The 26,649-nt window shown below is 45.2% G+C and overlaps 1 protein-coding gene across 1 annotated transcript; it reads right to left on the bottom strand.

Annotated features, from left to right (window-relative positions):
- Positions 1 to 2,401: 2,401 nt before the first annotated feature.
- LOC123999330 (long-chain fatty acid transport protein 4-like) lies at positions 2,402 to 24,756 on the bottom strand. Its single transcript, XM_046304972.1, has 13 exons — positions 24,405 to 24,756; positions 21,974 to 22,135; positions 18,186 to 18,580; positions 17,121 to 17,279; positions 16,690 to 16,759; positions 15,708 to 15,799; positions 15,395 to 15,504; positions 14,776 to 14,985; positions 14,223 to 14,349; positions 8,994 to 9,131; positions 8,536 to 8,700; positions 5,406 to 5,552; positions 2,402 to 4,259 (listed from the first exon to the last, which is right to left on the bottom strand). Exons 2-13 carry the CDS (start codon positions 22,132 to 22,134, stop codon positions 4,102 to 4,104), a joined length of 1,932 nt encoding a protein of 643 aa, XP_046160928.1. The 5' UTR covers position 22,135; positions 24,405 to 24,756; the 3' UTR covers positions 2,402 to 4,101.
- Between the last annotated feature and the right edge of the window lie 1,893 nt (positions 24,757 to 26,649).

Below are 26,649 nucleotides of genomic sequence, written 5' to 3'. Positions count from 1 at the left end.
CTTCAGTCACTTCCAGAACCCTGCGACATCAAAGCTTTGATTTCACACACAGAAAATAACTAACAAATGCAATGCACAGCCGCGACACAGTCAATGCACAAATCAGATCAAGAATGACTAATACTTTATAAAATAATAATTTAAAATGACAAAAAAGTGGGAATGGAAACATCTGGGGCAGAGAGGAGGTGAATCTCAATAGTCTAAAACAGATTCCTCTCCTCGTCTCCTCTGCTTCAACACAACAGCATAGGTGTAAACAAGATGGCTATTTTTCACCTCCACTTCTTTCAGATCAGTGCAGATGGAGGAAAGGAGACAAGGAAAGGAAGCCACTTCAGAATATTGCCCAATGCCCATTTGGACTCCTCTGGGGCTGCCCAGTCAGGCGCCACCTTGTGGTCATACTATCATTTGACACCCCAGGATCACAAGAGTCAAAGCAGCATTCTCATATAACCCCAAAATGTATATACTCTTCTTTGCAACACCCCCCCCCCCCCCCCTTAATTAAACATTTTTCTTCCTCAAACATTTGACAAATGAAACGATCATCACTAGTAATAAATACACTGATACTGATGGGTGGAGCTGGAGAACTATGTTGTCACTTCCTCTTCCTAATCAGCGAGGTGTGCACGTGTAACACGACAAGAGACACACCAGACAGAAGACAAGGAGAATCATTGTGCCTCGGTCTCCACCTTCGATTTCACACAGACAGGATATTTGGTTGACGAAACCGGCTCATAATTTGTTTGTTTTGAGAGGACATGGTGACACATCACGTAGAGTACTGCCGACGGTACGAGAGCTGGGGAGGTGACTGTCGTTAATCACACGCCATGTCCTCGGAGCTGAGGGAATAACATCATGACATACCGAGAGGAATGTCTAGCCATAACAAGAGAAGCAAGGATCAAACAGAGGTGCCTGGGAAGGGTGAGCGTTTGAGGGACTGGCTGAGACTGGATGAGAGGTTGGGAGATTGGGTGAGAGGTTGGGAGACATGCCTAACAGGAGTGACCATGGGTTAGGGTACAACAGAATTGGGGTGCTGAATAAAAGTGAATGGGAAATGTGGGTTAATACCTGATGATAGGGACGGAGGACAGACAAGGGAGCGATAGGAGAGTGAGGGAGTAGGGTGCTATGGGACAGTAGGGGGTGAAGGGTTAGGGTAGGGAGTGATGGGGACTGTAGGGAGTGAAGGGTTAGGGTAGGGGGTGATGGGACTGTAGGGAGTGAAGGGTTAGGGTAGGGGGTGATGGGACTGTAGGGAGTGAAGGGTTAGGGTAGGGGGTGATGGGACTGTAGGGAGTGAAGGGTTAGGGTAGGGGGTGATGGGGACTGTAGGGAGTGAAGGGTTAGGGTAGGGGTGATGGGGACTGTAGGGAGTGAAGGGTTAGGGTAGGGGCGATGGGACTGTAGGGAGTGAAGGGTTAGGGTAGGGGTGATGGGGACTGTATGGAGTGAAGGGTTAGGATAGGGGGTGATGGGGACTGTAGGTAGTAAAGGGTTAGGATAGGGGTGATGGGGACTGTAGGGAATAAAGGGTTAGGATAGGGGTGATGGGACTGTAGGGAGTAAAGGGTTAGGATAGGGGGTGATGGGACTGTAGGGAGTAAAGGGTTAGGATAGGGGGTGATGGGACTGTAGGGAGTAAAGGGTTAGGATAGGGGTGATGGGACTGTAGGGAGTAAAGGGTTAGGATAGGGGGTGATGGGACTGTAGGGAGTAAAGGGTTAGGATAGGGGGTGATGGGGACTGTATGGAGTGAAGGGTTAGGGTAGGGGGTGATGGGGACTGTATGGAGTGAAGGGTTAGGATAATGGGTGATGGGGACTGTAGGGAGTAAAGGGTTAGGATAGGGGTGATGGGACTGTAGGGAGTAAAGGGTTAGGATAGGGGGTGATGGGGACTGTAGGGAGTAAAGGGTTAGGGTAGGGGGTGATGGGGACTGTAGGGAATAAAGGGTTAGGGTAGGGGTGATGGGGACTGTATGGAGTGAAGGGTTAGGGTAGGGGGTGATGGGGACTGTAGGGAGTAAAGGGTTAGGATTGAAGGGTTAGGGTAGGGGTGATGGGGACTGTATGGAGTGAAGGGTTAGGGTAGGGGTGATGGGGACTGTAGGGAGTAAAGGGTTAGGATTGAAGGGTTAGGTTAGGGGGTGATGGGGACTGTATGGAGTGAAGGGTTAGGGTACGGGGTGATGGGGACTGTAGGGAGTAAAGGGTTAGGATTGAAGGGTTAGGGTACGTGGTGATGGGGACTGTATGGAGTGAAGGGTTAGGGTAGGGGGTGATGGGGACTGTATGGAGTGAAGGGTTAGGGTAGGGGTGATGGGGACTGTATGGAGTAAAGGGTTAGGATAGGGGTGATGGGGACTGTATGGAGTGAAGGGTTAGGGTAGGGGGTGATGGGGACTGTATGGAGGAAGGGTTAGGGTAGGGGGTGATGGGGACTGTAGGGAGTAAAGGGTTAGGATTGAAGGGTTAGGGTAGGGGGTGATGGGGACTGTATGGAGTGAAGGGTTAGGGTAGGGGGTGATGGGGACTGTATGGAGTAAAGGGTTAGGGTAGGGGGTGATGGGGACAGGGTCTGTGAATCTGAGGGTAAGAGGGTAAACTCACAGTAAAGGCACAGTACTCTGTTGATCATTCATGCTGCTGAGAAGATGAAACAAGAAAGTAGAAGAACAAACAATAACGAAAATAAGAATATTTTTCCTCTCCTCCTCCCCCTTCGAGCAAGGACCATCTTTAGATCAGGTCTCTCAAACCCTGTTCCTGGAGAGTTATCCTCCTGTAGGTTTTTGTTCCAACCCCAGTTTTAACTGACCTGAGCCAGAGTCAGAGTCTCCTTCTGTCCGTAGAACCAGAGTATTATCCTCAACAACACCTCAGAGACAGAGGAGGTTAGTGCTTTTCACTTCAGCACGCTCTTCAGCAAGCTTTAAAATGTCTACTGTGCCATACAAGACAAAGCCAATCCATTGGGCCCAACCTGCACAATGTTGACACAGACAACAAAAAAAATGAATTTACCCAGAATCAAGACATTCAGAATCTGAATCTTCTACCCAGAATCAGAACATTCAGAACCAGGTTTGAAACTGTAAGAGTTATTGGTGCTCCAGCAGCTGGGAGTTGGTCTGTAGATTCTATAGTTGAAGACTATGTGGAGCACCCCTAGTGGGTGAGGTTAGGAGAAAGCGGAGCACAATTGTGGATATAGTAAAACATGATTAGAATTTGAATTGGCATATTATCAGGAACTTGAACATACAATCATCCTTTTGTTTTAAAACGTGTAAAGACTATTCTACAAATTAAATATATTTGGTATAATGCAGACATTTAAATATATTCGAGAGCTTCTTCACAGCTGTACACTGCCACTCTGCTGGAGCCCTATTGCACTTAAATCCATCAGTTTCAGGTTAGCTGTACTGTATGTCTAACATGGATGTGCCGAGTCAACACCACTAAAACCAAATCACCCATTTTTGTGTCACAACAGAAGCCACTGGTCACTGACTGGGCAGTGTGCAGGTTGGACCTATGAGGGAATGACCTCAACATGAGACGGACAAACCGACAGCCCAACAGGACTGTTTCCTTCAATCAATTCAAGTTCTTTCACTGTGTCAAGTTCCTATAGCTAGGACTCTTACATTTGGAGTAAGTTACTATGTTTTTGCATTCTGGACATGCCACACACCCCTCTCAGCCAGCGAGCTGTGTCCTTCCAGCGAGCGTTCCTATAGCTCCAGGGCAGGTCAAGGTCAAGGTCAAGGTCAAGCTCTGGGGGGGTGCCTTTAGAGGTCAAAGGTCGCTCTAGGTCTATCGTGGGATATGGTGTCAGATTGGCTTGTCATGTGACCTGGATGAGCCAGCTGCCCCTCCCTGTGGTCACTGAAGTAACGAGGGGTGTGGGCTTAGAGAGAGCAGAGAGGTGGGTTGTAAGAGTTAAGAGTTTCTCTGGGGGAGGGAGAGTGACTTCAGGAATAGGGTGTGTGTGTGTGTGTGTGTGTGTGGGTGGATGGGGTGATATTTCTTTTTTTGGTGGGGGGGTGGCAAGAGTGATCCGATCTCACAGTTACAGTTTCTGCTTCCCTGAGATGATGCTGCTGTAGAGCTCCTGATGCAGCTCCACATAGCGCCCCCTGGTGGGGTCCAGGAGGTACAGTTTGTCTGATACCATGCTGGGGTCAAAACCGTCCCGCCGCATGTCTGTCTTCTGGAACTTATAGGTGCCTGGAGGAGGAGCAAGAGGGGGGGGGGGGGGGGAGAAGAGAGAGAGTTGAATTAGAGACTCAAGTAGAACAGCTAATACAGGATCAGTTTTGTATTTTTAGTTCAATATGAATAAGATTATATGGACAGAAGGGACCTGATCCTAGATCCACAGTCCTACTTCATCACTTCTTGAATACAGTCCCTGACCTCCCCCTGAGGAGATGATACAATATACACTGAGTGTACAAAACATTAGGAACACCTGTTCTTTCCATGACAAACTGACTCGGTGAATCCAGGTGAAAGCGATGATCCCTTATTATTTATACATTTTTCGTTTTTTTTTATCCCCAATTTAACTCCTCTAAAACACGGCCCTGCCAAGCCACACTGCTTCTTGACACATTGCTCACTTAACCCGGAAGCCAACCGTACCAATGTGACAACAGGCGACCGTTGTCAGTCTGCATGCGCCGGGCCTGCCACAGGAGTTGCTAGAGCGCGATGGGACAAGGACATCCCGGCCGGCCAAACCCTCCCCTACCCCGGATAATGCTGGGCCAGTTGTGCGCCGCCTCATGGGTCTCCCGGTCGCGGCACAGCCTGGGATCGAACTCGGGTCTGTAGTGACGCGGCACCACTTGGGAGGCCCCCTATAATCCCTTATTGATGTCACTTGTTAAATCCACTTCAAATCAGTGTAGATGAAGGGGAGGAGACAGGTTAAAGAAGGATTTTTAAGCCTTGAGACATGGATTGTGTATGTGTGCCTTTGAGGGTGAATGGGCAGGACAAATTACTTAAGTGTCTTTTAACAGGGTATGATAGTAGGTACCAGGCGCACTGGTTTGTGTCAAGAACTACAACGCTGCTGGGTTTTTCATGTTCAACAGTTTCCCGTGTGTATTAAGGACGGTCCACCACCCAAAGGAAATCCAGCCAACTTGACAACTGTGGGAAGCATTGAAGTCAACAGGGGCCAGCATCCCTGTGGAACGCTTTCAACACCTTGTAGAGTCCATGACCTGATGAATTGAGGCGGTTCGGAGTGCAAAAGGGGGGGTGCAACTCATTATTAGGAAGGTGTTCCTAATGTTTTGTATACTCAGTGCATAACATAAGTAACAGATACTGTATAATGTATACATGTCCAACTGCACCCACCTGTCTTGTTGACCTCTTTGAGGAAGCGTAGGAAGACGGGTCGTGCGTAGGGTGGCAGAGCTTTCTCCAGATCCTTCCCAAACTTCTCCAGGTCTGTAGATCTCTCTGGATCTGCTACGGCGGCCATCCCAGCCTTCCCCTCAGCCCCTGAGACATGCAAAGGAAACATTTATGATTGTGTAAGGCCCTCAGCCTGCTACAGGGGTCTGAGTTAAGTCACACAGTCCCCTCTGTCCCAGACACACGCATCAGAAAACACTGATTTCAGAAAGTATTCACACCGACTTTTCCCACATTTAGTTCTTTCTTTCTTTATTTCACCTTTATTTAACCAGGTAGGCCAGCTGAGAACAAGTTCTCATTTACAACTGCGACCTGGCCAAGATAAAGCAAAATGACAAAAACAACACAGTTACACATGGGATATACAAACGTACAGTCAATAATACAATATAAAAATCTATATATAGTGTATAAAAGTAGTGAGATTAGGGAGGTAAGGCGATAAATAGGCCATAGTGGCTAAATAATTACAATTTAGCATTAACACTGGAGTGATAGATGTGCAAGTAGAGATACTGGGGTGCAAAAGGAGCAAAAAAATAACAATATGGGGATGAGGTAGTTGGGTGGGCTATTTACAGATGGGCTGTGTACAGGTGCAGTGCTGCTCTGACAGCTGATGCTTGTAGTTAGTGAGGGAGATATAAGTCTCCAGCTTGAACTTCTTCCACTTTCTAATAATTGCACCAAAGGTTGTTGCCTTCTCACCAAACTGCTTGCCTATTGTCCTGTAGCCCATCCAAGCCTTGTGCAGGTCTACAATTTTATCCCTGATGTCCTTACACAGCTCTGGTCTTGGCCATTGTGGAGAGGTTGGAGTCTGTTTGATTGAGTGTGTGGACAGGTGTCTTTTATACAGGTAACGAGTGGAGAACAGGAGGGCTTCTTATAGAAAAACGAACAGGTCTGTGAGAGCCGGAATTCTTACTGGTTGGTGGGTGATCAAATACTTATGTCATGCAATAAAATGCAAATTAATTACTTAAAAATCATACAATGTGATTTTCTGGATTTTTGTTTTAGATTCCATCTCTTTCAGTGTACCTATGATAAAAATGACAGACCTCTACATGCTTTGTAAGTAGGAAAACCTGCAAAATCGGCAGTGTATCAAATACTTGTTCTCCCCACTGTAGATGGTCCAAATATTCAAGCTCTGTCAAGTTGGTTTTTGATCATTGCTAAACAGTCTTGCCATAGATTTTCAAGCCAATTTAAGTGAAAACTATAACAAGGCCACTCCGGAAGATTCAATGTCATCTTGGTAAGCAACTCCAGTGTATATTTTGCCTTGTGTTTTAAGTAATTGTTCTACTGAAAGGTGAAGGTCTCCCAGTGTCTATTGGAAAGCAGACTGAACCAGGTTTACCTGTAGGATTTTGCATGTGCTTTTCTCTATTCCATTTATTTTTGATCCTAAACTCCCTACTCCTTGCCGATGGCAAGCATACCCATAACATGATGCAACCACCACCATGCTTGAAAATATGAAGAGTGGTACTCAGTGATGCGTTTGCCCCAAACATAACGCTTTGTATTCAGAACAAAAAGTTAATTTCTTTGCCACATTTTTTGCAGTATTACTTTAGTGCCTTATTGTCAACAGGACACATGTTTTGGAATATTTTGTATTCTGTACTTGCTTTATTTTGACTGTCATTTATGTTAGCATTGTGGAGTAACTACAATGTTGTTGATCCATCCTCAGTTATCTCCTATCACAGCAATTAAACTCTGTTTTAAAATCACTTATGGCTTTATGGTAGAGTCAAATGAACATGAAATGATCTGGCAACAGCTCTGATTGACTTTGCTGCAGTCAGTATGCAAATTACAGGCTCCCTCAACTTGAGACATCTGTGGCATTGTGTTGTGTGACAAAACTGCACATTTTAGAGTGGCCTTTTATTGTCCCGAGCCCAAGGTGCACTTGTGTAATGATCATGGTGTTTAATTAGCTTCTTGATATGCCACACCTGTCAGGTGGATGGATTATCTTGGCAAAGAATAAATGCTCACTAACAGGGGTGTAAACAAATTTGTACACAACATTTGAGAGAAGTAAGCTTTTTGTGCATATGGACAATATCTGCGATCTTTTACTTCAGATCATGAAACATGGGACCAACACTTTACATGTTGCGTTTCTATTTTTGTTCAGTGTAAGGTGGTATAGTCCCCTCAGCGCCATAAAACATGTTAAGATTATTTCTGATGATTTTTTTTATCACTGACAATTAATTGATGCTAACGGGCATCTGCATTCATCAAGTATTTCACAACTGCTGTAAGAACCAAGGAGACGGTTGGAATTGCCTTGAAAACATGCTGTAGTGATGACGTCATGGGTCGTGTGATGACGTCATGACGCCACACAGCCCAAACCCAGTTCGCTGCTGCTTAGTGCTCTTCACATCACGACCAGCAGGCTACACAGTTAACAACATCCTTCAAATAGAAAGTGCAAAGCAAAGCAACACCCTTGATAATCCATTGAAATTCAGAGCACTGTCCCCACTGGGCACACACTGGTTGAATCAACGTTGTTTTCACGTCCTTTCACTGAAATTACTTTGAACCAACACGGAACAGACGTTGAATAGACGTTGAATAGACGTCTGTGCCCAGTGGGTTAGTTCTTCTTAGGCACTTTCTTCTCCTCCTTTCACCAAAACTGGGGATCTGGGGTGAGTTTTCCTTAAGCTTTGTAGCTAACAGGGTACTTTCGACCACACCGTCCCACACCACTCGTAGAACAGCAAAGCGCTTCATTTTGCGCATTTCGTTTGTTCACACAGTAGAAACATCAATGGTCACTGTCTTGGCTGTGCAGCGGAGTTGTCAGACAGAAAGTAGGTGCCAGGCTAGCTAAGAACCTTTCTTTGGGGAAACTATAATACTCTGTGTATGAGAACTGTTGTACCAGTTTGGGCAGTGGAGGCCCAGTTGTATGATTGGTTTTGGTGTCATGATAACAAAAGACAATGTCCCCATTGTTGTAAATTGAAAATCAATACAGACAATGGTGGAAAAAGAGCTGTGTGGTGGTTTGGAGTGGTTACTGTACCTGGCACCTCCACTCCGTAGACTACCACGTCCTTCATGTCCAGCAGACGGCTCAGGGTTCCCTCCACCTCTGTGGTCGACACGTTCTCTCCCTTCCAACGGAACGTGTCCCCTGTACGATCCTTAAAGTACATGTAACCATACTGGTCCATGACTAGGACGTCACCTGGAGAGAGAAAGCAAACAGATCAGTAACAAAGCTGTGCTTTGTAAAATTACATGTCACCATATGGGTCCATGATGAGGACCGCCATTTTTATTTAGCCAGGACAGTCCACTCAGTAATAAATACCACTGTTATCCAGACAGAGACTTGTGAAATGCAGTCATCTTTGACTGGGCCAAGGTTAAGCTCCGTAGTAGATACCTCAACACCTCACTGTCAGAATGTGTGCGAGAGGGAGAGAAAGACAGACAAATAAAGTCTCTCTCAGTCTATAAAGTGAAATATCTTCTCACCTGAGAGATAGGCAGTGTCTCCCTTCTTGAAGACACTGTTAGCAGTCTTCTTGCTGTTGGCTCCTTCGTTCACGTAGCCGTCAAACCTTCTCAGGGGGTCTTTCTGATTGATCCTGCCTACCAACTGGCCGGGTTCACCTAGAGAGAGAGCGAGAGAGATAGATACATTTGGATTTTTCCACAAGGACATAAACAGGATACTACCCTCCACAACAACTTTCACTCCAAATCAAAACTCCAAACCTACAACATGATTTTGGACAAAATGACATGGAAGGATTCCTATTACCAAAGATTCTTATTCCCAAGGACTATACAGCAGGTGCTCTTGAAAACCAACAACCAGGAAAAGAAGCACAACGGAAACCTGAAAACACCATCCAACCTGGAACGGAGTGACTAATGTTTAGTCTGAAGCTACTTTTAAAGCCTAGACATTACGGCAGAGTAGCCTAGTGGTTAGAGCGTTGGACTAATAACTGAAAGGTTGCAAGTTCAAACCACTGAGCTGACAAGGTACAAATCTGTCATTCTGCCCCTGAACAAGGCAGTTAACCCACTGTTCCTAGGTCTTCATTGAAAATAAGAATGTGTTCTTAACTGACTTGCCTCTTAAAATAAAGGTAAAATAAATAAATTAAAATATGTAATTAATTTGAGCGCTCCCTGTCCCCTAATTGTATTACTGCTGATGATATCTGGAAATGTGCAGGTACACATTTGCCCATCTACTGTTGTTAGCCCAATAATGTTTGTCCATGTTTTATGCTGCTACCATGTTGATGTCATGTGGTGTTGAACAGATCCGTCTGCAACTTCAATTAGCACTAGCATTAGGTTTGTGAGAGGTGTCAAAGCTTCACAGCTTCACCCACCCAATTGCAGAGGCCTTTGAAACCCCCTCCCTCTGTGCAGAGGTCATTACAATACAGTACCCCCTGGATGTAAAAAATGAGAAGCCATGGAAAGAGGACAAAATAAGCTCCTTATGGAAAATAAAGAGACTCTTTTTGCTGAAAGCTATAAAAATGGTCCCCCACCCCCTGAACGTAAGCAACTTAATTTTCCACACAGACCATCCCCTGGCATGGCATAGAGCTATATTAACACACTACCCCTCTGTTAACAGGGGGGGGGGGTGTTCACAAAGGGTAGAAACTCAGGATAATATTCAACAATGACCGAGTCAGCCAATGTCAACCTGTACAAGTCTGGAACAGTATTGGTACAGGGCAATCCCAAAACAGTTTCAGCTGGACTTTCTCATAATCATAGAGGGAGCGCAGCAGGAGAAGCTCTCTTGAGAAAGATACCGAGCGTGTCAGACCTCTTCATTACTCAACCCCACAGATGAGTAACCCCAAGAGGAAAGTCAACCTCCCAGCACTAGTCCCTCATTGAAATGAAGGATAAAATTCACCCAACTGGAAGTAAGGCAGGTGGAGCTGGAACAGCAGGTGGAAACACTCCAGCCAACACACAAAAAAAATGTCCAGCTCAACAACATCCCCTCAACCAGAACTGGCGAGCCATGTCGTGGTCCTTCTGTAGCTCAGTTGGTAGAGCATGGCGCTTGTAACGCCAGGGTAGTGGGTTCGATCCCCGGGACCACCCATACGTAGAATGTATGCACACATGACTGTAAGTCGCTTTGGATAAAAGCCTCTGCTAAATGGCATATATTATTATTATTATATTATGTCTGCACTCTGGACGGTGGTGAGACAACATTAACAGGAGGAAGAGCAGAACACTAGAGGAGAAGGTGAGAACGATGACGTGTGACAGAACAACCCATTAGAGAGACAGGCCACCCCCGCAGAGAAGTCAGCAGAACAGCCCACCTCAGACCCTGACCATAGCCTCAACATCACAGCATGATAGACAAATGAAGAAGCCCACACACACACATACACTCTGTGGCTTGTGTTCCTTATAGACTCAGATGGGACATATATACAAGAAAATAAACTGTGGTGTCCAAACACCCAGCATGCACTAGACCTTCTGTCTGAGGACCAACTAGGGTCACCCAGCCACATAATAATACACACATCCACAAACGACCCGAGGGCCCAGCAGGAAAGGGTGGCCACAGCACTCAAGGGAGTGATTGAAAAAGTTTATTCTACTTTTCCCAATGCACAAGTGGTTATCTCCACCCTGCTACCATAGGGCGGGCAAAGTATTTCCCGTGACTGTGCCTCAAAACCAAATGTTTTCCTGGCCCACCACTCCCCCCTGGACTTGAACAGCCTTTACGACCAGGTCCATCTGTACAAGGCAGCAGAGCCCACCTTTGCCAGAACCCTAAAGGACATTGCCCTCAACCGCAGCCCCAACACCTCACAAAGGAGCCACAGCTCAACAGACCACCTGCCAAGACCAGCGAGACACTCTCCCAGACCTGCGGGACCTACATATAGAGGACCCATGCTGAGAGGACCTAAATCCAGGCCACAGCACCACATCCAATCAATACACCCCCTCCCAAACCAACCATGCCCACACCCCATATAGGCCCCTTCAGATCAGACCTATGCCCCCACCTGCCCACCCCATACCCCCCACTCCCGCAAAGAGGGCCTCAATATGAACAGTCACACATACGCCCAGGCCATGAGCAGGCAAACAGGCCCACTCTTACACTAGCATGTACCAGATGCTCATCAGACTCTACTCACACTTACTGGTCTGAGGCCAAACCACACAATTAACATTGGGCACTTTATGGAACACAAAGCCTTCCATCTCATCCTGGAATATCCAAGGCCTGAGGTCATCTGCCTTTGGCCCAAAGAGCAGGAACCTGGACTTCACCAAATAACTCAGACAAACATTGTCATCCTACAAGAAACATGGTATAGAGGAGATGGACCCACTGGTTGCCCTCTAGGTTACAGAGAGCTGGTAGTCCCATCCACCAAACTACCAGGTGTGAAACAGGGAAGGGACTCAGGGGGTATGCTAATTTAGTATAGAGCAGACCTAACTCACTCCATTAAATTAATCAAAACATTTTACGTTTGGCTAGAAATGCAAAAGGAAATGGTCTTAACAGAGAAAAATGTCCTTCTGTGTGCTACCTACAGTGGGGAGAACAAGTATTTGATAACCTGCAAAATCAGCAGTGTTTCCTACTTACAAAGCATGTAGAGGTCTGTAAATTTTATCATAGGTACACTTCAACTGTGAGAGGTGGAATCTAAAACAAAAATCCAGAAAATCACATATATGAGACCAATGTATATTAAAATAGCATATAAAAACAAATGGATATAGAGTACGATCATAGATACAATTAGGCTACATAAGCCTACAAACATTTACAATGGTACAATCACAGTCATCACAAGAATGGCTTCAGAGCAACGTCTACGTTGAGACCGAAGGGAGCAAGGGTCTTTAAACTATCCCCATTATTGAATCTCTTGATCCTCTCCCTGAAAATACTTTGTTAGTTACTTTGGAAGTTGAGTCGTTATACACAAATATTCCACACGAGGGCGGTAATTGAAGCCATGGAACATGTTCTTCTGCAACGTGACCCTAATGAACTACCTTCCAATGCATGCATAACATTGGCTGAAATAGTACTCACACACAACTACTTCATGTTTCTAAATGATTTCTTTATTCAGACAAAGGGTACTTCTATGGGGTCCCCCATGGCTCCTAACTATGCTCATTTGTATGTGGGTTACATGGAGAAACAGTCTAAAAACAGATTATTTTTTAAGTGTCCCACTCCATCTTTGCCAAACCATGTCAGTTAGTGCCATCTTTGCCCACAATGGAAATAAGCTTTTAAGATGTATTTTGTTATCCTTGATGATTGTCTTAAATTGTATGTGGAGGCGTGACCAGCTGGAGCCCTTATGTCTGTATTTACATTTGAAAGAATTCATTAATCAAACCCTAACATTGAAGTCTCAAGGAATGACTAGTCATCTAGCTCTGAGTAGAACTGCTCTTTCACATTGTCAGGGCTTGGTAATGTAGGGCTTGGTAATGTAGGGCTTGATTATTGTCAGGGCTTGGTAATGTAGGGCTTGGTTATTGTCAGGGCTTGGTTATTGGCAGGGCTTGGTAATGCAGGGCTTGGTAATGCAGGGCTTGGTAATGCAGGGCTTGGTAATGTAGGGCTTGGTAATGCAGGGCTTGGTAATGCAGGGCTTGGTTATTGTCAGGGCTTGGTAATGTAGGGCTTGGTAATGTAGGGCTTGGTAATGTAGGGCTTGGTAATGTAGGGCTTGGTAATGCAGGCCTTGGTTATTGTCAGGGCGTGCGTAGGCACTAAATATTGTGGCATGCCTGGTCTTGTTGAGAGGAATCCTGATTTTCACAAGGCTCATTTCTGCCAGAAGGTGACATGCAGATGTGTGAAGGTTGGTCTACCCCATGTACTCTGTCCTCGTCGTTTTGTTTCCCTTTCCACCTATAGCCACCTACTGGTTGAATGATGGTGCCATCGTCAGCTAACCTCGTTTCACTCAGAGCTGCTATATTGATCTGACATCTACTCAGTTCCCTGGACAGCAAGGCAGCTTTGTGTTTATTAGGATCCCCATTAACTGTTGCAAAAGCAGCAGCTACTCTTCCAGTGGTCCAAGCACACCGCTTTTCGTCGTGCCTAAGAAAAGCCCTTAGCCATGGTATATTGGCCATATACCACACCCCCTTGTGCCTAATGGGTTAATTAACCCATAGGTGGGGTAGTGGTTGACGGGTGCCAGGGTGGGCCGGCACACCTCGTTTCTGGGGCCCACAACTGCTCAGAGATCTCTTGTAGTTTAACCTGGAGTCTCTTGATACATGTTGCTTAGAGCCCCCAAAGACTAGGCCCGGCTCTGACTGCATGTGTGGGTACGGATATGGGTAGGCTGGTGGGTACGAATGTGGGTAGACTTGTGGGTACGGATGTGGGTAGACATGTGGATAGGCATGTGGATGTGGGTACGCATGTGGGTAGGCATGTGGATGTGGGTACGCATGTGGGTAGGCATGTGGGTATGATGTGGGTACGATGTGGGTAGGCAGACCCACAAGAAACTGCGGACCCTCATGATGAGTTCAGATGTTTTGGGGCGGCCCCCACCCCCATCAAAGTTGCCCATCTCACCCATACCAGGCTTGCAAAGCATTCAGAATGTCAGGGTTAAGGTATGCTATACTAAAACCAACCAGGCCTGAGAGAGTAATACTATAGCTATACTCGTAGTGACGTACCAGGCCCACAGGGGATGCAGACGCCATCGGGGCCTCTGATGAGCTCCATGGTCTCCTCATCTACCTTCACCAGTCTGATGGGGTAGATGAAGGGGAGGATCTGGCTGTTGAAGCCACATGCTCCTGTCTGTAACAGAGACAATACCATAATGTTAACGGCAACCCATCTAAACCCACTGAAACTCTGTTCAGCTTTACAGCAACTGCGACACCATAGCTATGATTCAGCAAATCAATGAGAGAATGGAGACAGACAGCATGCACTCCAAATTCAATACAAAGTGACAGAGGCCATCACTGACCACTAATACCCTCATCTTTACTTTAAGGATGAAATGCCATAAGTGTTTTTATGTGCTTTGAGATGTGAAGTGAGAGCCATAATAAAGATCAACACTACCCAGAAGATGTTCATTCCCTGGGACCACACACTATAGAAAAAGCAGGCCCTCAGAGCCAAAATGTCTGCCAATACCATAAAATAAACTATGAGAGCATCATCATTTGCTTTCAGCTCTGCTGTGAGATCCAAAATGTCCTCCTAGCGCCTCACCATGTTGTCGAAGTTTCCCAGGCTACAGTTGCACTCTGTGGCTCCGTAGAACTCTGCTATCTGTGGTACGTTGAAGCGAGAGGTGAACTCTTCCCAGATGGACTGGCGCAGGCCGTTACCGAGCGCCATACGGACCTTGTGTTTACCCTCGATGTCCTTTACCGGCTGGTTCAACAGGTACCGGCAGATCTCCCCGATGTACTGGACAATCTGGGGATCAGAGAGACGAACAGTCAGTCACCAGCACAATGAGATGAGTGCAGATAAGTGAAGAACCCACACCAATCTACAGATCTAAATATTATTTTATTATTCCCCAAATCGTCTGAGTTTGTTGTCTTTGGGTACTTCTGTAGAACAGTCTTATAATGCTATTTACCAACATGACTTCCTGTTTATTTACATTTTACTACTTTGACCACCTGAACAGATTTTTCCCTAAACCCTAATGGTAAATCCGAATATCCTTGAGCTATCGCTGTAGATAAACATCAACACAGTTGAACAGAGCAGTAACCCAAAACATGCATCTTCTCTCTACTGGTCTCCTATTCTATACATATGTGTCATACAGTCTCTGAGCTCCTGGGAGTCGGCTAGCAGCGTGTCTCTGTCTCACCGTGCAGTTGTACTTGGCACAGTCGTCCCAGAACCGGGAGGCAGAGAACTTCTTCTTGATGACCACCGTCATGCCGTGGATCAGACACTGCCCCACGCCAACAATGTTTCCTGGAGAAGACATGCACACGTGTTTCAGAAACAATTACAATGGACGGACCACACACACACACACACACACACACACACACACACACACACACACACACACACACACACACACACACACACACACACACACACACACACACACACACACACACACACACACACACACACACACACACACACACACACACACACACACACGTTACCTGCGGAGTGGTAGAGTGGAAGGCAATCATACAACACATCATCAGACGTCATACCGAAGCCGTAGTATACCAAGGCTGCCATGCGGTAGTACCTGTCAAACACACAGGTGAGAGAAAGTGAATTAGAAGACAGGATAAGATGAGAAAGAGTGAGAAAGAGAGCTCCAGTAGGTGAGAGAGAGAGCTCCAGAGAGTGAGAGCTCCAGAGAGTGAGAGCTCCAGAGAGTGAGAGCTCCAGAGAGTGAGAGCTCCAGAGAGTGAGAGCTCCAGAGAGTGAGAGCGAGAGAGAGCGAGCGAGAGAGAGCGAGAGCACGAGAGCTCCAGAAAGAAAGTGAGTGAGCGAGCTCCACAGAGAGCGAGCACCAGAGATCGAGAGAGAGCCACAGAGAGAGAGAGAGATAGCGAGCGCCACAAAGAGCGAGAGAGAGCGAGAGCCACAGAAAGCAAGAGCCACAGAGATCGATCAAGAGCCACAGAGATCGATCGAGAGCCACAGAGAGCGAGAGCCACAGAGAGCGAGAGAGATAGCGAGCGCCACAGAGAGCGAGAGAGAGCGAGCGCCACAGAGATCGATTAAGAGCCACAGAGATCGATCGAGAGCCACAGAGATCGATCGAGAGCCACAGAGATCGATCGAGAGCCACAGAGATCGATCGAGAGCCACAGAGTGTGCGCCACAGAGAGCGAGAGCCACAGAGAGCGAGAGAGAGCGCGAGCGCCACAGAGAGCGAGAGCGAGCGAGCGCCACAGAGAGAGAGAGCCACAAAGATCGAGAGAGAGCCACAGAGAGAGAGCGTGCGCCACAGAGAGCGAGAGAGAACGTGCGCCACAGAGAGCGAGCGCCACAGAGAGCGAGAGCGCCACCTCTGTGACCTCCTCAGAGAGAGCGAGAGCAAGCTCCACAGAGAGAGAGAGCGAGACACACACAGAGAGAGAGAGAGAGAGAGAGAGAGAAGAGAGATATAAGATCCAGAGTGCCTACCTGCTGTGCACCACGATGGCAGCTTTGGGCATCCCGGTGGTCCCAGATGTGTAGATGTAGAACAGACGATCTGGAAGACCGACATATGGGGAGAAATCAATAAAAACATACAACAGACCTACAATAGAAAACAGTGGAGAAAGCAGTAAAACTAGGGGCTTGATTGATCTTGCCTGGAATACTCCAGAAATTGCAAACACTGCACTTTAGACAGGTTCAATCAAACACTGCACTTTAGACAGGTTCAATCAAACACTGTACTTTAGACAGGTTCAATCAAACACTGTACTTTAGACAGGTTCAATCAAACACTGTACTTTAGACAGGTTCAATCAAACACTAAAATGTTTTGGAAAGAAAAATACTAACCGAGTCCAGGTTTGGCTCCTTATGAACTGACTGAGTGTGATTGGACAGATTGATTGACTGACCAGTGAAGCAGCGATCTGGGCGGATGGGCAGGTGGGTCGGAGCGTCATCCAGTAGAGGCTCCAGGCACTCTGTCCCTGTAGGGACACGTTTGGGGTCCCAGTCCCCTGAACACAGCATCTGTACCGTCTTCCCCATGGAACTGTGGACCTCACACACAGCTGTAGGATAGAGGGAGGGAGGACGGGGAAGAGAGAGAGCACGTGAGAGAAAGGGTGTGGGAGGTAGAGAAAGAAAGGGGGCGATAGGGAGAGAGAGATGGAGAGCGAGACAAGACAGGAAACTTAAAGTTAATGTCACAGAAACAGAGAATCAAATAAAACCCTTGGTTTCCCAGATTCAGACTAAGCCTGGTCCTAGACTAAAAATAATGTAATCCAGCCAGCACTAGTCCAAATCTACAGTATGTCCAGGAATGGGCCTTTAGCATATACAATTTACTTAAATAAGGATTTACAGCCCCCTGTCCATCCCTCCATCCACTTCCTCCCTCCATCCGTCCGTCATTCATTCAAACAATCCCTCCAGCCACCTGTCACTCAGCCACTCCCTCCATCCCCCATCCTCCCTCCATCCCCCATCCTCCCTCCATCCTCCCTCCATCCCCCATCCTCCCTCCATCCCCCATCCTCCCTCCATCCCCCATCCTCCCTCCATCCTCCCTCCATCCCCCATCCTCCCTCCATCCCCCATCCTCCCTCCATCCCCCATCCTCCCTCCATCCTCCCTCCATCCCACATCCTCCCTCCATCCTCCGTCCCCACATCCTCCCTCCGTCCCCCATCCTCCCTCCGTCCCCCATCCTCCCTCCGTCCCCCATCCTCCCTCCGTCCCCCATCCTCCCTCCGTCCCCCATCCTCCCTCCGTCCCCCATCCTCCCTCCGTCACCCATCCATCACCCATCCTCCCTCCATCACCCATCCTCCCTCCATCACCCATCCTCCCTCCATCACCCATCCTCCCTCCATCACCCATCCTCCATCCATCACCCATCCTCCATCCATCACCCATCCTCCATCCATCACCCATCCTCCCCCCATCCTTCCACTAACTCCCCTGGTCCTCACCCTCGGTCAGCTCACTGCCGAACACCACAGCCTTAGCGTTTGAGATGGTGACGCAGTGCACCAGGGCCTCCAGCCGCAGGTTAAAGTTGATCAGAGCAGCCTCCACTCCTATCTTGGCCATGCCCAGCCAGAGGCCCACGTACTGGGACCGGTTCTCCATGAAGAGAGCCACCACATCCCCTTCCACGAAGCCCCTCTGGAGCAGCAGGTTGGCTACACGGTTGGAGTACTCATCCAGCTGCCGGAAGGACCACTTCTCGCCTGTGCCCTCGAAAATGAGCGCAGTCTTGTCCCCATGGCGACGCACCGTCTCGGCGAAGATTTTAGGGAGGGTGTTTCGTTCCTTCAGGTGACGATTGACGTTTGACTTCACCTTGAGGAGGACGCCTGCCGCACTGTGGAGGAGAGGGAGGTTAAAGAGGGGCTGAGAAACAAAAACTCAGAGAACTAAGAGCCGAAAGAGAACATAACGTTACTCTGAATGTAGAGACATGGTGGTAAACTAGCTGGACTTGCATGCCTGATGTTGTTCTGCATGGTTTTCCTGACTAAATAGCAGCTGGTGTGAAGTACACTGAGGAAGCAATAAACTACATTAAGCAATCTATCAATACAGGTTTTGCTTCTGGGATCAAAGTTCAAATCCAGAAAAAGCTTCCAATTTACATTGAGAAACAAATACGCTGATAAAACTGGAGCATGTAACTTTATAACTTTTATAATAATTTTATAACTGTGGCAATTCTTGAGCAAACAGACAATGTCCATTTAAAGACTCATTAGCTTTCAGTTGTAAAATATTGTAACACCAAGGTTTGTTTCGCTCTGCAGGACAAAGTCTAAATAAGCAATAAAAACATCCTATTCATGGGGATCGGCTATAGATGACATTTTCAGAAAGCTGTACATGTCTCCTGCAAGTATTTGTCTGTATGATTTGAGTGGGAGTAGTACTCTTTGTATTTTACTGTATGATTTGAGTGGGAGTAGTACTCTTTGTATTTTACTGTATGATTTGAGTGGGAGTAGTACTCTTTGTATTTTACTGTATGATTTGAGTGGGAGTAGTACTCTTTGTATTTTACTGTATGATTTGAGTGGGAGTAGTACTCTTTGTATTTTACTGTATGATTTGAGTGGGAGTAGTACTCTTTGTATTTTACTGTATGATTTGAGTGGGAGTAGTACTCTTTGTATTTTACTGTATGATTTGAGTGGGAGTAGTACTCTTTGTATTTTACTGTATGATTTGAGTGGGAGTAGTACTCTTTGTATTTTACTGTATGATTTGAGTGGGAGTAGTACTCTTTGTATTTTACTGTATGATTTGAGTGGGAGTAGTACTCTTTGTATTTTACTGTATGATTTGAGTGGGAGTAGTACTCTTTGTATTTTACTGTATGATTTGAGTGGGAGTAGTACTCTTTGTATTTTACTGTATGATTTGAGTGGGAGTAGTACTCTTTGTATTTTACTGTATGATTTGAGTGGGAGTAGTACTCTTTGTATTTGTCTGTATGATTTGAGTGGGAGTAGTACTCTTTGTATTTGTCTGTATGATTTGAGTGGGAGTAGTACTCTGTATTTTACTGTATGATTAGAGTGGGAGTAGTACTCTGTATTTTACTGTATGATTAGAGTGAGAGTAGTACTCTGTATTTTACTGTATGATTAGAGTGGGAGTAGTACTCTGTATTTTACTGTATGATTAGAGTGGGAGTAGTACTCTTTGTATTTGTCTGTATGATTTGAGTGGGAGTAGTACTCTTTGTATTTTACTGTATGATTTGAGTGAGAGTAGTACTCTTTGTATTTTACTGTATGATTTGAGTGGGAGTAGTACTCTTTGTATTTTACTGTATGATTTGAGTGGGAGTAGTACTCTTTGTATTTTACTGTATGATTTGAGTGGGAGTAGTACTCTTTGTATTTTACTGTATGATTTGAGTGGGAGTAGTACTCTTTGTATTTTACTGTATATAAAAGGTATGCCCTTTGTATTCTTTCTATTCATAAGCTATACAGGTCCATCGAGGTTTGAGGTTGTCCCTCTGAACGGGCAGGTTTAACTGAAACCATTCCTTTGGGGTGTGTCACTCAAGGGGTACGAGGCATCTCTCCAACCAGTGACTAGTTCCTCTTTAGTTTTATTACTAAACTGTACAGTAGGGTAAAGGGAAACAGAGCCCCTCACATGAGTCTCACAATAACGGCCAATCACCACTACTACTCTTTTAACACTATCGTGCGAATCCAAACTGCACTGTGCTGGCTCAAATATTTGATTTTCATTGTCCTATCCTGCCTGGTTCCAGCCACTATGGTGGACGGCTGACCAGACTAGGGTAGCAGAACTGGCCTCGGTTTGGCTAAGTAGTAACAACCGATTCAGATAGGAACATACCTTTTTCTATCTCACTTGCAATAATATTTTATTTTTATTTATCCAGGTAGGCCAGTTGAGAACAAATTCTCATTTACAACTGCGACCTGGCCAAGATAAAGCAAACAGTTTGACACATTCAACACAGAGTGAACATGGAGTAAACAAACGTACAGTCAATAATACAGTAGAAAAGTGTATATATACACCGTGTGTGTAAACGAGGTAAGATTAGGGAGGTAAGGCAATAAATAGGCCGTAGTGGTGAAGTAATTACAATTTAGCAATTAAACACTGGAGTGATAGATGTGCTGAAGGTTAATGTGCAAGTAGTTGCACATTCAAGCAATAATAAATGATACGTTTGTCCCTAATGGAATAAACCTTGTCAGCCACACTGGTTTCATCATGGTCATATATGAATCACATAATAAATAAATGAATTTATAGGTTGGTTTATTATGTGAGTCATCTATGACACTGATAAACCCGTGTAGCCGACACAATTGTCCCTAATGGAATAAACATTTTCATGTCTAAGACCACTGCGCCACTCATCTCACTGCAAGAGGTGTCACTACAGTCCCTGGTTTGAATCCAGGCTGTATCACATCCGGAAGTGATTGGGAGTCCCATAGGGCGGCGCACAATTGGCTCAGCCTCTTCCAGGTTTGGCCAGTGTTGGCTGTCATTGTAAAGAAGAATTTGTTCTTAACTGATTTGCCTGGTTAAATAAAGGTGAAATAATATATTTTTTAAATTGAAAGTGAGATAGGACATTACTTTACTTCTCTGACTAATCAGGTCGACACACCAAACTTCACTCCAAGTAAGGGTTTTTCTGGTATTTTGGTAACAACTGATTCCCCTTCCCCAATCCAGACACTTCAGAACATTGAAGGGTCACTACACCAATCCAGACCTTTCGGATCAGAACATTGGGGAAGGGGAAGTACCTTTCACCATGGTGAACAGATCACAACACTAGCTAGCTTTGAATGTGAACTCATAATACAGAGGAACCTCAGCACCTCTCTCATCGGTCTACTTTGTCTTTACTCTCTCCGCCACGTTTAGTCTCTCGTTTGTCCTTGAACATTCCTCCATACATGACTAACTCAACATTCCCTTCTGTAACACACGTGAGCTCTTGTCTCCTCTGTGGCACATTCCTCCTTGTCTTATAGGAATGTGCTGCTTTTCTTGTTGTAGACAATTAAACTCCTATAGTCCTAACCATGGTGAAAGTATCTGTTGTCTGAATGTATTGGTTGTTTAACGCCATTAAAACCTGTGTTTCTGTAAACGTGCTTCTGACTTGCAGACAGGTGTAGACAGGTGTAGACAGGTTTAGACAGGTCCACACTGACACACACCCAACATCCCACACTATACTTCCACTCACTGTAAATCTCTTCTGATGGTTTTGGCGAAAATGAGGAGGAACTTCCAGCCTCCAGAGCCCAGGTAGAGGATGAGGATGGAGGGGAGGACCTGGAACCAGGGCAGGCCCACCAAGAGACGGAGCAGGAAGAGGAGGACGGTGCAGCAAGCCAGGCGCATCATCCTGGAGAGAAAGGAAAACAAGCCACCGTTAATGTCATCATGTTACATCCATTGTCTGGATTTAGAATAACAAGAGTCTCGATCAATGGTTCCATATTTCCGAAAAAGAGTTAGTCAATTTGGCATTTGCAAAGGACACCTTGCTTCCTTCCCACGAAACAAACATTAACAAGCTGTTCTAAAGCTCGAAAAACTAGAATTATAATTGACAAAACACGTTCACTTGTTTTCGTCTCTCTTCTGTTCTAGCAGAGGTTGCACTCACAGTGAACCTGTGGTGTGTGGTGTGTGGTCTTCTCTACTTCCTAAATAGAAAGTAGTCATGGTGCTCTCTGGATAGGAGTGCCTACCGAATTACGAGCTAATATATCAAATATACCCTTACAATACATCTACAACCTACAGTCTGACCTTTTTGCACAAGATGAGTGTCACCACCAGGTACGGTATTTCATTTAACCTTTTACTGCAGTGGGCTAAATCAGGGCCATACAGATTGATTCTTGGTCGTCTTAAACAAACCTACTTTGAAACAAAAGTATACACCTCACACACATTGTTGTGGGCATTAAAAAAAAGCACTTGTACCATGTCAGATATATAGTTTAAATGTATTCCATTTTGAGTTTCCATCCCAATTATATACTTTATATACATCACAGAACACTGAAATATAACAAAACTGTTTGACATAGAAAGACAGGATTTTCATAATAAAAGTAATTATGAAAAATATGAATAACTTTCCACCCAAGAGGCCAGAGAGTGTGGTATTGGTCATTGACTGCAGGAAAGGGCTACAGAGGGTGACCACAGAACACAACCTTTGCTACCTCTAAGCCTTTCCCGAGCAGGAATCACATCTAGTTGTGGAAGATTAGTTCTGTACATTCAGGGTTTTCTCCATCAGGGGAGAGAGGCCTCACTTCCTCTGTTCTAAATCTCTACAGTGGTCCCCCCCCCTTTAAAAGGTGTCCCTATGCATTTATCACTTCCAGATTTAGACCACTACATTCAATTATGGATAGGCCCTATGCTTGTCTGTCTCTGCAAGGTCCAGTTTGTCACGGTCCTGACAAAAGAAGTCTTCCTGGTCATGTACAAGACCAGCACCTCAATCGATGTAAAAACTAGGCCAAAGGTACAAGGTATATGTTGGTATCAAGGAATTATAAAATTGGCTTTGGACCAATAGCGTCATGTCGGTATGCAGCACCGGAGATAAATGTTGTTTATTATGGTTCTTGTCTGGACATCCTGTCCATTTACAAGCACAAGCTTGGGCTCACAGATGACATTAAAATGGATGATAAACTGTCGGACACAGAGACTAGAGCCAGCACAGATCACGAGGACACATGCGGTAACAATAGTTGGTACCTGTGTCAACAAGAGCACATCATTTTTGTTTACGAGATATATACTTCCGTTACGAAGGGGGAGCAGGATTAGTTATGATCGCGTGCGTCAAAGTGCTCATCATCAAGACTCACTCTGCGGCACGAGGGATAATTACATGCTCTGGCCAACATGGCAATACATACATTTATAATGTAGCTTAGGCTATGGCCCTCATAAAGGGTGAAACATTGCTGCGATTAAATCATATGACTATTTCCTTGGCTATAAATCATCATCATCATCAACATCAGAAAAAGGTGAATGTTTAATAACCTGATCTATAAACGATATGGTTTAACGCACCGTAGCGTTCTAGAAGCAGTAGTACTGCGGTAGTGGCGAGAGAGAGGCGTGCTCACTGCTGATGGGAAACACTTCAAATAAGACAGCTCGAGCCCATCACCAGCAGCTACGCCATGTGCGCGAGTCTACCAAATAGAACCTAATCAGAACCGTTACATCTCCATTCGATCGAACGTACCCGTTGTCCATGTATGATGAGATGATAAGTGGAGCGCAACGAACGGAACATGGATTGGAGTGTTGGCTATCCTGTAGCCTCTACATGTATTGTGTCAACGCTGCTGACTGTATCCCGTTTTTCGCAAACTGCACTCTTGGAGCTGATCGCTGTATAACATTAGGGTAGGCCTACATAACCGAAGATAAATGGTCCAAAAGAATCAAACCTGGTCCATTCAAACACAGGCTTCCTTCCATATATAGACTGGCAAGGTTGATAAAGGACAGTTGGGTGAAGCCTGAGCTATTCAGATTTCACTCGGCTAGGCTACTAAATAGGCTAATAATGGAACCCAGAAACCCAGACCATTAAATGATATAGAAATTACAAGTGTTATGAGGCCTACCTTGTTTCACGTCCCCCACAAACACAGTAATGTGCGTATTACACCGGACGTGGAACTCGTTTTGTACAATTCCACCTTGATTGGTTTAGCAAAACCTTCCTCCGCTCTGGCGTCTACTTGCACACTGACAGACACAAGGGTCTCAGATAACAGCGCATTGCCCCCCCTCCGGGGTATTTATATCAAATTTGCCTGCCCCCTTGGTTCGACTTTGCCTCTATAGAAATCATCCGTTCATTCCTATCGCCAGTACTATTTTTTTCAGTTTCATTGTAGCAATAAACTCGCTCGCCACAGTAATTCGAATGACCTTATCATTTTCTTAGTTGAGCCGTTCTCCGTATCTACCGGTATTATGTGTAAGCAGTGTAGATTGACTAGCGCTAGGACCAATCAAATTACCCATAGTTTATAATTGCTTCCCATAGAGGTGGAGCCTGCTACAGCAAAACTTTCACAATCAAGGAAATGCGGCCCTTCTTTCGACGAGTGAGTGCACGCCTCATTCCAGCCGGTTGTGACACCGACACGGGCCTGCTGTGGGACTGTGTGACGCGTATTAAACCCACATAGCTACAAATCGTATGGGTGGGGGAGACTTGCGTATACAGTCATACCACCACCACTCGAGGAGCCGCTGGTGAACGTTGGAACTGTACCAGACCTGCGCATAACGGCAGTTCTATTCTTCCTATAATAAAACACAGGCCTCCACTAGAGCGCAACGACGCAGCATTGGCACAGTTTGGATGCTCGGATATGGACCGAGGTGCAGAGTTCAGAAAGGCATACTTTTTTCACACCATAACCACATCCTTCTATTGCAGTACAGTAAGTCACTGCAGACAACTGAAAAAAAGACTGCTAAAATGATCACATTTGATCATTACAGAAAGCCCCTTTGACTGGTATTATACAATTGTTAATCAATGAGAGTGCCGAGCTGTTGCCTGCCATATCCTGTTTCTACAGCATGACAAAATGTACAGTATAAACCTGTCCAGGACAGTGCAGGGTCAGAGGACACTATTCTTTTTGAGAAATGCAGAAGATCAGATAACAAGAGAAGACACCAGTAGGCCTAGCCTACGAATCATTCAATCATCTGGGAGGTGCAGCAGCACTTCTAACAGTCACCAAGTGCCCAAGACAAAACGTTATCAGTGTTTTCCACATAGATTAGGGGGAAACGCCTCATTCTCATTCGGTGACCTTCACAACTTTCTCCTACAATAGGAGCCAATGTGACTGTGGACTGGCATTAAAGTAGACAGCCTCTAAAGACACTGTACTCTTAGAAAGAAGGGTTTCTTAAGGGCTCTTCGGCTGCCCCCATAGGATAAACTTCTTTGGTTCAAGGTAGAACCCTTTTTTGGTCTAGGAAGAACCCTTTTGTGTTCCATGTAGAACCCTCTATGGAAAAAAGTGTTCTACATGGAACTCAAAAGGGTTCTTTAAAGAGTTATCCTATGTGGACAGCCGAAGAACCCTTTTAAGTCCTAGATATCACTTTTTTACTAAGAGTGTGTAGATAGACAAGAGGACATATAATTTTCTCTCTGTACACGCACCCATGACATAATTTGCAGACAAAAATAAAAGCATCTGATAATACAAATGTAGGAATATTTATACTGCAAAAGTATTTTCTTTTTATTGGATTTTTTAACCTTCCAGAATAACTTAATTAGAAAATAACACATTTATACTCAAATTATGTTTTTATAAAAATGTTTTATAGTCAAATAATGTTTTTATGAAACTTTTATACTAAAATGACGTGTTTTGTATTAGGCCTATGTTTATATTGGACCCATAAACTTTCTAGCACTAAACTTGGAAACAGAGCAGAGCTTAATTTTCACCGGCACTTCAGAGGCAGGTTTTTATATTTACATACTAAATGTGGGCATACCTAAACACAAAGGAATTAAATGCATAACCCTCTTATATCAGTGCCATATAGGAGAGCAAGTTTAAAACAAAGATTCCTCCGTTAAGTTCTCTTAATTCTGCATAAACACTTCCTCCAGTCTGACATAAAGCAGGTGCGGTTTCTTATATAAGTAAGTGTTATACACATACATACATTGAAGGGTTTTTCTTAATTTTTTACTATTTGCTACATTGTATAATAATAGTGAAGATATCAAAACTATGAAATAACACATGTAATAACTAAAAAAAGTGTTAAACAAATCAAAATATATTTTATATTTGACATTCTTCAAATAGCCACCCTTTG

This window comes from Oncorhynchus gorbuscha, linkage group LG16 (genome assembly GCF_021184085.1).
Source record: "Oncorhynchus gorbuscha isolate QuinsamMale2020 ecotype Even-year linkage group LG16, OgorEven_v1.0, whole genome shotgun sequence".
Classification (NCBI taxonomy): Eukaryota; Metazoa; Chordata; class Actinopteri; order Salmoniformes; family Salmonidae; genus Oncorhynchus; species Oncorhynchus gorbuscha.
The sequence above is the reverse complement of the archived record's forward strand: the minus strand, read 5'-3'. Positions and strand labels throughout refer to the sequence as shown.